Genomic DNA, 12005 nt, shown 5'->3' on the forward strand with positions numbered 1-12005 from the left:
TGGCTAAATACTGGGGAGCCGCCGAATTGCCAACCTTCTGGGAGTGGGAAATGGGAACGGGCCAGAGGGTGTCCAAAGAAGTTCCGTAAGATGTGGGTTTACTGGTTGGCATACTATGCTATAGACAAGGGAGACAATGAGACTACACCTCACTCGATGCTGTCCCCATAATTCATGTCAATCGACAGGCTAACTTGCTAAGTTCTCCAACAAATGACCACTGTGAATAAATAGATCACATGCGGTATTGTTGGAAAATCTGAACAACTGTACATGCACTCCAACATAGATGTGATTTCTAATGCACAGCTGAGTACCGTGTTAAAAAAAAATCATGCCTCAGTGGCCCAAGTCCAATGAGGAAGCATAATGCTTTATATGGACCATGATAAAGGTACTCAGGACAGAAAAGTGGTAAATACGTGTGTTGGAACTCCTCACATTGAAACTCAAGGACTTTTTACTCTAGGTGACTACATTAGCAGGGGAGCATCGCTACCCATGTTGATAGAGATGGTTGGTTTTGGTGAATCATGTTACATTCGGCATGCATCCGAAATGCAGACCTCTTAAGGCAAGGCTTCACCTATGGTGCTTCTGATGCACACACCTTCAGTGCTAGGCATACTCTGGCTGGCTAAATAAAAGGAAGCTTTTAGATCTCGAGTCAGTGGCTCAGACAGACATACCGTACGTATCATTTACCTAGTACTGTTGGGAGTGATGGACACTGCGGTACCCATTCACTCTTAGGTCACATGGTAGGTCTGGGGGCAGCCATCCTTTGTGACATCTCCCAACAGAACAGGTCCCTCCCAAAGAAGGTTGCAGAAAAATAGTAATGACAATGAAAAAAGGTATATGCGCTGAAAGGTCAGGGAGATCTAATTAAGTCGCCCAAAACACCAGGGTTAATAATAAAAAAAACTCATGAGCAATAATTAAACCAAGGCTTGAAAAATGTGGGATGAGTGGCGAGCATTGTTAAGCAGCATGCCTGCAAAATTCCAATGCTACCGATTTTGGTGAGAGAACAAAAATAATCTACCATGCATAAGGACATGCAGTTACCCATATCATGTATACATTACCTTTCTTTTTCCATCATGATCTGCACTGGACTTAGTTGATTACTTTTACTGCCAGTTCCCAATTGCCCATAAGTATTAGCTCCCCAGGCATACAGCAAGCCCTCATCTGTTAGTGCTAATGTATGTGCATAGCCACAGGCAATCTGCAAGTAAATGTAGAAGGGTTACTTTTGAACGACAGAGACAACAGACAGGAACTGTTGCACTTACTTCAGTAGCGAAATGTAACACACATGACCTACTCGCAGAAATCTCAACTGACATTTCAAAGTATTTATACAAAACACAAAGCCCAACGGTACTAAACGCTATCAAAACAGACAGGCAGGCACTGCAATTTTATAAGACCACTGAATACTTTCAGACCCATCTAAAAATATGTTAGCACCAAAAAAAGTGGAGTTTTCTCCTGAATTGATGATCGTAATTACAAGTAGAAGCTTCATTTGACGATTATTTAAGCAACTATAACTGACTGTGCTTTATAAAAGGAACATGAAATGCAGGTGCTTTCAGAACTGGGGTGTTAAAACGGACTACATTTATGCGACAGGAAGTTACCTGAAGGGACCCGTAGCAAATTTAACAATGTTTCAAAGTAGGCATACACATGCAAAATCATTTCCGACACTGGTACACATGGGTCAATCTCGTTGCCCTTGCGTGTGCAAACTGACCAATGAAGTATCATCTTTCAACGCTCCCACCTCAGCCCAGTGGCACCCATATCCAGAATCTCTCATACCTCAGCCTGCTACTCCTCGTCCTCAGCACAGAACGCTCCTCTTCCCAGCATTCCCTGTCCTTCAGCCAGCCACACATCCCAGTAAAGAGGTTTCTCGGATTGCTAAGCGGAGCCATGCCATGCATTAGAATCTCCTTCACTCCTCATTTTACTTATAAATCGTTACAAGTTAAATACCAAAAAAAGCCAAGCAAAATCTAGGACTCAGTGAGGCAATCATGCCTAGCATGGGACGACTAGCATAGTAAGAAATTTTGAGAATTCCCATCGCCCTCTTTGGCACTCTCCGGTCTACACTAATAGTAGTCCCTACCAATCACTAAGAGAATATCCAGATCTCAATTTTTCTTCGATTTTTTTTCTTACATATATTCCTGCATAGTGGAAAAAAATGTACCACTGTATAAAGGGGAATCCAGGAATGGATGGAAAAAGGACTACCTTTGCTCTCTTTCTTGGTTACCAGTCCCATCATCTAAGTGGCTTATTACAATCAAGATACAGTACAAACCTGTCTCAATGACATGAACCTTGGTGGCTTCGAGACCCAACTTTCACAGAACGCCAAGTCACTTGGACTCACCCTGGACAACAACCTCAATCTAAAGGAGCACATTGTCAAAAATACAAAGGTGATCTGGTACCAGCTCTCTGTTCCCAAAAAAATGTAAAAGCGGTTCTTGCAAAATGGTTTCCTTTAGTTGTGTGACCAATTGGCCTCTCTGGTTATTCACAAACCTTGAAGATAGTCATGAACTGCATGGTTGAGCTCCTCATTGGATGGGTCCAGAAGTTTGCTCATGACATCTGCTGTCAGATTGTGTATCTCTGCAATGCGGGAGACCCAGAGGAACATATCCTGGAGTCTGCCTCTGTGATAGGCTGAGGCAGGACCATAGCTCAGAAGCTTGTCAAAAGCTCTGTTGGTGTCTTATGGACCATACTATAAAATTCATATGCATTTGCCTTATGTACACATGCCTTTTAACCTGTCCCAGTTATCTACAGACTAGATTCACCAGAGCTGTTTTAGTCAGTACTACTACAGTCAGGGACTCTCCATCTAGGCCCTAATTTCAAACCCCGCTTGAGATAGAAATTATTTTCAGTCTTAGATCCCAACCCCATTGTAGTTTAATAGAACGTGTTAGACACAGCCTATCATTAGCATAACATTTGGTATCCAGCTTGAAACGAAACTCTTTACACAGTCATCTACCATTGTTTCGCAAATTATTTTGCTATCGCAGAGAGACTGCTCTGCAAAGGGACTATGCAAAAGCATTAAATTAATAAAACAGAAGCTCCTAAGGAGAAGAAACTAGAGAAGACTGGGGAAATAAAATGCAAAAAAATCCAAAGATAAAGAGGCATAGGCTATGTCCACGTACTGCATTAGCTTCGTATTGGCTTGGTAATAGCTGTGCAAGGCTTTTTAAAAATTGCCTTCCAAAAGCATATTGGTTGATGAAGATTAGTGTGTATGGATTTCTTTTTAGAAGTACTTTCCTTGCAATAGACATCTTGGCTAAACACTGCATCTGTCCTGGAGATGACAACCACTGAGTATTCTTAATCCTCACAGAATGCTTGTGGAGGAGCCAACGTCCATCTTGGGACCTTTTTGTCTGTGGTGGGGAGCTAAATCATCTTTGAAGATAAAAACAATCAGGGCTGTCAATTGGCCATGTGCACTAGTTAGAGACTTCACTTAATCCAGCTTGTTACCCTCCTGGAAGGAAGGCAACATAGGGGCAGACTGAGCTGAACAGACACAGGAAACTAACAGCAATCTATCCCTAAAAACATTTGGCATTGGGACAGTATCAGGCATATCCTGATCGGTTCTGCTAATCTGAAGCAATTAAGCAATCGCTGTTAAAGAGAAAACTGTCAAGGTTTCATTTAATCATGGTTAATCCAGTTCTCTGGGGCCTGCATGACTCAAGAGCTGTTAGGCAAAGGCAAATGCAAAAACATTTGCACCATGTTTTGCAATTAAATCTGCAAGGAAAGGGAAATTGGAGAAGCAGTGCAGGGGGACATGCATAAAGAAGTGGACACAACAGCACAAATTACCATTACACCCTATGAAATACCCAATAATCTTAGGGGCTATATACATGCCGCCAGTGCCCCAGCTAAGGGGAGCCCATAATGTCCTCAAGCAGTGTTATGCATACCACATACAATCATGGGGGAATCAGGGTCCTCTGTCGGAACAAAATTCACACATTCACCAGGGACTGCTAGAAGACAATCTCTCCACTGCGGTGTAGGTAAAAAGCTTGTACGACACTACCAAAATCAGCTGCCATCAATACTCTGTATTTATAACGAGTCAGCAAAAAACATTTATTAAATGACTGTGATTAGAGAAAAATTAGGCAAGCGTTTTCAGGCAGCGGCGAGGGTGAAGAGTAATCAGAGCACTGCACATATTTACAGCAAACATCGAAAATTTAAAGATTAGTGTCAGATAGTTATATGTTTTGAGGCTCTTTGAGGCAGGTGTTAAAATGGCATTATGAGAAACAGCATATATCCTCTAATTATAGGTTTATATGAACTCGGCACCACAATACATAATGCAAATATTTTTTAATTTCACGTCTCAGACGCCATGTACAACTCTTGCCTTGCTGCGAGGTGACCGATTAATCGTAAAACAATAGTGAGACCTAGACAAAGTTAGCTGCTACAGGTTACATTAGTAGACTTGACAGAATTTAGTTTTCACATAGTGCAATGCCTGATATACACACGATTGGCCACAGCAGGTTCTTGAACGTGTGGCTTTATAAATCTTACCAGCTGGACAACACCTAAAAACCACATGGAAAACAACATTGGGGTAGGTCAGTAAATCCTGGTATATCATGACATGGTATCCAAAAATGCCCACTTCAAAAATATCCATTGTAGGTACTTCATGGAGCATATTTAAGTCCTCATAGATCACATCTAATATTTCTAGAATTAATGAACAAATTCCCAAGATGTTGTGCCTCACCAGTGGATCTATTCCACATGCTTTAGATGTGTCCCATCCTGAGCTCATTTTGGATGGACGTGCTAGCCGACATGCAGCAGGCCACTGACAGAACAGATGTTTCCACTGCCACAAATTGCCTCTTGGTGCGTTTCCCAACACTTTAAACTAAGAGGGCCACTAATAGATTCTAGCCAAATTGGTAATCACAGGTGCAGGTTAGTGGTTGTGTGAGCGAGTGTATGAGTGCTTCTATGGGTGAGCGAGTGGCTGTGTCGAGAGCCTGATTAGGTGAGTGAGTGGGTGTGAGTAGCTCAACAGGTGAGTGTGTGGTTATGTGGCTGGCTGTATGGGTGAGTAACTGGTTGTATGAGGGGCTGTATGGGTGAGTTAATGATTGTGTGAGTGGTTGTACATGTGAGTGAGTGGCCGTGTGAGTGGCTCTACGGAGGAGTGAGTGGGTGGGTGGGTATGTGAGTACTGGTATATGAATAGGTATGTCAGTTGTTGTATGGGTGTGTGATTGTGCGTACAAGAGGTTGTATGGGGGCGTGAGTAGGTGTGTGAGTGGTTCTGTGGATGATGTCATCAGAGATGTCATTTGAGATGTCATCAGTGATGTCATGAGTGATGTCACTGACCATGTCATGAGTGATGTAATATGTGCGGACATAAGCTGTGCATTGCAGGGGCGTAAGTTATAGTTAGCTTAGTTAACTATAACTGCCAAATTTCACTGGTTTTGTAAAAGTTAAATCTGAACCTAACTAGAACGTCCCAGTAACCTTTGTTTTTTTTTGTGAATTTTTAAGTTTTTTTAATTCTATTTCCTAACTATAATGTCCCTTTAACTTTTTTTTTTCAGTGAATTTCTAAGGTTTTTTTAAATGCTAATTCCGAACTATAACTTACCTGTAACCTTTGTTTTTTTACAGTGAATATCTATGTTTTTTTAACTAGTATTCGCATTTGCAGAGTGGTAAAGAAAAGGGGATGTGCCTCGAAAGAGCTCTCAGAAATCCTGCTGTGTACGACTTACTGGCGGTACCAGAAGGGTTTTGTGGCCCCTAAGGTCCCTCAGGAGTAAAGTGGACTTCATCCCCCAATCAGTAGTGCACCACGAGCCATTTTTTCAGAGTAGTAGAGAAAGGGGGCGTGTCCTCAAACACTTCTTACCAATCCCACTGTGGGTGGACTTAGTGGAGGTAACAGGAGGGGTAGTTGGCACCCAAGGATGTCCTTGGGGCCCAACTACCCCTCCAGCACAGGAAATGATGATGACTATGAAGCGGAGGTCGCTGCTCTCAACAGGCACTTTGACCCTCAGCCGAACCCTGATTTCAAGGGTTTCAAGTTCAGGCAGGCATCACCGTCGGACGCAGAGTCCGTGGACATGTTTTATACGCGGCTGCGCAGGCTGGCGGCCATGTGCGCCTTCACGGACCAGAGAGAAGAAATACACAGCCAAGTCATCCAGGGATGCCGCTCAGCACTGCTAAGGAAACTGATCCTTCGGCAACCGGGGATCTCTCTGGATGAGATCCTCATTCTGGCCAGGTCCCATGAGCTCTGATGCACAGGCGGGTGAAATGGAAGCTGCCCTGCATAGAACCGCTGCTGGGCCACAAACACTGAAGTAAGCGCCCATTAAGGAAGAAAGAGTCGAGGTCATACAACAGCATCCAAGTACGGCTCGCCCTGCACCGCGACTGTCTACGAGTGGGGCGTGCGGCAACTGTGGCGTGGAACACCCGCAAAACTGCAGAGTGCAGAGCAAAAGGGAAGACGTGCTCCTGCTGTGGGAAGGTGAATCATTTTGCCAAGGTGTGCCACAGCACCCGGTCTAGACAGACATACACCAGGCCTCGAGGTATGACGCAACGCCTAGGCCAGGTGTCACTCGACGATGCACAGTTGCAGGATGGTGACTCCACGTGGGGCGCTGCCTCGCGCTCGAAGATGGCGACGAGGTGTTTGTTATATCCTTCGCAGAAGGTCCGACAAAAACCGAAGACCACTGCCGATGTGCTCTGTCCTGGTTGGAGGATCTACAGTCCAGGCGCTCATCGATACAGGGGCATCGGTCAACGTCATGGATTCACAGCAGTATGAGCGGCTGTCACCACGACCTCCTCTTGCACCTACCAAGGCCCAGATCTACACCTATGGAGGTACGCACCCTCTGCCTCTCAGAGGGGTCATCGAGGCAGAGGTCACCAGCGACAAACACATCACGAGAGCCTGATTCTACATCACAGAAGGGAGGAAAGGCACCCTTCTCAGCTGCCACACCGCAGAAGACCTCAGGCTGGTTTTCTTCGCTCATCAGATTCATGACTCCCACGCGGACGCCATTTCGCACAAATTCCCGGCACTATTCACAGGGCTTGGCAAGCTGAAAGGGAAACAGTTCAAGCTCCACATTGACCCCACCACCACCAGTACTACCAGTACTACAGCCACCAGTACTACCACTACCACCACCACCAGTACTACAGCCACCAGTACTACCACTACCACCACCACCAGTACTACCAGTACCACGAACACCAGTACTACCACTACCAGTACTACCACTACCAGTACCACTACCACTACCACTACCACCACCACCAGTACTACCACTACCAGTACCACCACCACCAGTACTACCACTACCAGTACCACAACCACCACCAGTAATACAGCCACCAGTACTACCACTACCGCCACCACCAGTACTACCAGTACCACGACCACCAGTACTACCACTACCAGTACTACCAGTACCACTACCACCACCACCACTAGTACCACCACCACCAGTACTACCACCACCAGTACTACCAGTACCACCAACACCACCAGTACTACCACTAACAGTACCACCACAGCCACCAGTACTACCAGTACTACAGCCACCAGTACTACCACTACCACCACCACCAGTACTACCAGTACCACGACAACCAGTACTACCACTACCAGTACTAACACTACCAGTACCACCACCACCACCACCAGTACTACCAGTACTACAGCCACCAGTACTACCACTACCACCACCACCAGTACTACCAGTACCACGACCACCAGTACTACCACTACCAGTACCACTACCACCAGTACCACCACCACCAGTACTACCACTACCAGTACTACGGCCAGCAGTACCACTAGCACTACCACTACCGGTACCACCACCAGTACTACCACTACCAGTACCACCACCACCAGTACTACCACTACCACCACCACCACCAGTACTACCACCACCAGTACTACCACCACCAGTACTACCACTACCACCACCTACAGTACTATCACTACTACCACTACCAGTACCACCACCACCAGTACTACCAGTAACACCACCACCAGTACTACCACTACCAGTACCACCACCACCAGTAATATCACTACCAGTACCACCACCACCAGTACTACCACTACCAGTACCACCACCACCACCAGTACTACAGCCACCAGTACTACCACTACCACCACCACCACCAGTACTACCAGTACCACGACCACCAGTACTACCACTACCAGTACTACCAGCACCACTACCACCACCACCAGTACCACCACCACCAGTACCACCACCACCACCAGTACTACAGCCACCAGTACTACCACTACCACCACCACCACCAGTACTACCAGTACCACGACCACCAGTACTACCACCACCAGTACTACCACTACCAGTACCACCACCACCAGTACTACCAGTACTACAGCCACCAGTACTACCACTACCACCACCAGTACTACCAGTACCACGACCACCAGTACTACCACTACCAGTACTACCAGTACCACTACCACCACCACCACCACCACCAGTACCACCACCACCAGTACTACCACCACCAGTACTACCAGTACCACCACCACCACCAGTACTACCACTACCAGTACCACCACCACCACCAGTACTACCAGTACTACAGCCACCAGTACTACCACCACCACCACCACCACCACCAGTACCACCACCACCAGTACTACCACCACCAGTACTACCACTACCAGTACCACCACCACCACCACCAGTACTACCAGTACTACAGCCACCAGTACTACCACTACCACCACCACCAGTACTACCAGTACCACGACCACCAGTACTACCACTACCAGTACTACCAGTACCACTACCACCACCACCAGTACCACCACCACCAGTACTACCACCACCAGTACTACCAGTAACACCACCACCAGTACTACCACTACCAGTACCACCACCACCAGTACTACCACTACCAGTACCACCACCACCACCAGTACTACCAGTACTACAGCCACCAGTACTACCACCACCACCAGTACTACCAGTACCACGACCACCAGTACTACTACTACCAGTACTACCACCACCAGTACTACCATCACCAGTACCACCAGTACCACCAGTACTACCAGTACTACAGCCACCAGTACTACCACTACCACCATCACCAGTACCACGAACACCAGTACTACCACTACCAGTACCACTACCAGTACCACCACCACCACCAGTACTACCACTACCAGTACCACCACCACCAGTACCACCACTACCAGTACCACCACTACCAGTACCACCACCACCACTAGTACTACCAGTAATACAGCCACCAGTACTACCACTACCGCCACCACCAGTACTACCAGTACCACGACCACCAGTACTACCACTACCAGTACTACCAGTACCACTACCACCACCACCACCACTAGTACCACCACCACCAGTACTACCAGTACCACCAACACCACCAGTACTACCACTAACAGTACCACCACCACCACCACCAGTACTACCAGTACTACAGCCACCAGTACTACCACTACCACCACCACCAGTACTATCAGTACCACGACCACCAGTACTACCACTACCACTACCACCACCAGTACTACCACCACCAGTACCACCACCACCAGTACTACCACTACCACGGCCAGCAGTACCACCACCACTAGCACTACCACCACCACCAGTACTACCAGTACCACGACCACCAGTACTACCACTACCAGTACCACTACCACCACCAGTACTACCACCACCAGTACCACCACCACCAGTACTACCACTACCACGGCCAGCAGTACCACCACCACTAGCACTACCAGTACCACCACCAGTACTACCACTACCAGTACCACCACCACCAGTACTACCACTACCAGTACCACCACCAGTACCACCACTACCAGTACTACCACCACCAGTACTACCACCACCAGTACTACCACTACCAGTACCACCACCTACAGTACTACCACTACTACCACTACCAGTACCACCACCACCAGTAACACCACCACCAGTACTACCAGTAACACCACCACCACCACCAGTAATACCACTACCAGTACCACCACCACCAGTACTACCACTACCAGTACCACCACCACCAGTACTACCACTACCAGTACCACCACCACCACCAGTACTACCAGTACTACAGCCACCAGTACTACCACTACCACCACCACCAGTACTACCAGTACCACGACCACCAGTACCACTACCACCACCACCACCAGTACTACCACCACCAGTATTACCAGTACCACCACTACCACCACCACCACCAGTTCTACCAGTACTACAGCCACCAGTACTACCACTACCACCACCACCAGTACTACCAGTACCACAACCACCAGTACTACTACTACCAGTACTACCACTACCAGTACCACTACCACCACCAGTACTACCACCACCAGTACCACCAGTACTACCACTACCAGTACTTCGGGCAGCAGTACCACCACCACTAGCACTACCACTACCGGTACCACCACCAGTACTACCACTACCAGTACCACCACCACCAGTACCACCAGTACCACCACCAGTACCACCACCAGTACCACCACCAGTACCACCACTACCAGTACTACCACCACCAGTACTACCACCACCAGTACTACCACCACCAGTACTACCACTACCAGTGCCACCACCACCAGTACTACCAGTAACACCACCACCAGTACTACCACTACCACCACCACCAGTACTACCAGTACCACCACCACCACCACTACCAGTACTACCACTACCAGTACTACCAGTACCACTACCACCACCACCAGTACCACCATCACCAGTACTACCACCACCAGTACCACCAGTACTACCACTACCAGTACTTCGGGCAGCAGTACCACCACCACTAGCACTACCACTACCGGTACCACCACCAGTACTACCACTACCAGTACCACCACCACCACCAGTACTACCAGTACTACAGGCACCAGTACTACCACCACCACCACCAGTACTACCACTACCAGTACCACCACCAGTACCACCACTACCAGTAATACCACCACCAGTACTACCACCACCAGTACTACCACTACCAGTACCACCACCTCCAGTACTACCACTACTACCACTACCAGTACCACCACCACCAGTACTACCAGTAACACCACCAGTACTACCACTACCAGTACCACCACCACCAGTACTACCACTACCAGTACCACCACCACCAGTACTACCAGTACTACCACCATCAGTACTACCAGCAGTACTACCACTACTACAGCCACCAGTACTATCACTACTACAGCCACCAGTACTACCACTACCACCACCACCACCAGTACTACCAGTACCACCACCACCAGCACCACCACTACCAGTACTACCACTACCAGTACTACCAGTACCACTACCACCACCACCAGTACCACCATCACCAGTACTACCACCACCAGTACTACCAGTACCACCACCACCACCAGTGCTACCACTACCAGTACCACCACCACCACCAGTACTACCAGTACTACCACTACTACAGCCACCAGTACTACCACTACTACAGCCACCAGTACTACCACTACCAGTACCACCACCACCAGTACTACCACTACCAGTACCACCACCACCAGTACTACCAGTACTACCACCATCAGTACTACCAGTACTACAACCAGCAGTACTACCACTACTACAGCCACCAGTACTACCACTACTACAGCCACCAGTACTACCACTACCACCACCACCAGTACTACCAGTACCACCACCACCAGCACCACCACTACCAGTACTACCACTACCAGTACTACCAGTACCGCCACCACCACCAGTACTACCACTACCAGTACCACCACCACCACCAGTACTACCACTACTACAGCCACCAGTACTACCACTACCACCACC

At 47.9% G+C, this 12005-nt stretch overlaps 1 protein-coding gene across 6 annotated transcripts in view; it reads right to left on the reverse strand.

Annotated features, from left to right (window-relative positions):
* Positions 1–12005, reverse strand: part of RCBTB1 (RCC1 and BTB domain containing protein 1) — a 255543-nt gene that overhangs the window by 132929 nt on the left and 110609 nt on the right. For all 6 annotated transcript variants that reach the window (XM_078657360.1, XM_078657364.1, XM_078657359.1 and 3 more), the window contains one exon: positions 1092–1234. In XM_078657360.1, coding sequence (XP_078513486.1) covers positions 1092–1234 — 143 coding nt within the window. The remainder of the gene's footprint in view (positions 1–1091; positions 1235–12005) is intronic.

This window comes from Lissotriton helveticus, chromosome 8 (assembly GCF_964261635.1).
Source record: "Lissotriton helveticus chromosome 8, aLisHel1.1, whole genome shotgun sequence".
NCBI lineage: Eukaryota > Metazoa > Chordata > Amphibia > Caudata > Salamandridae > Lissotriton > Lissotriton helveticus.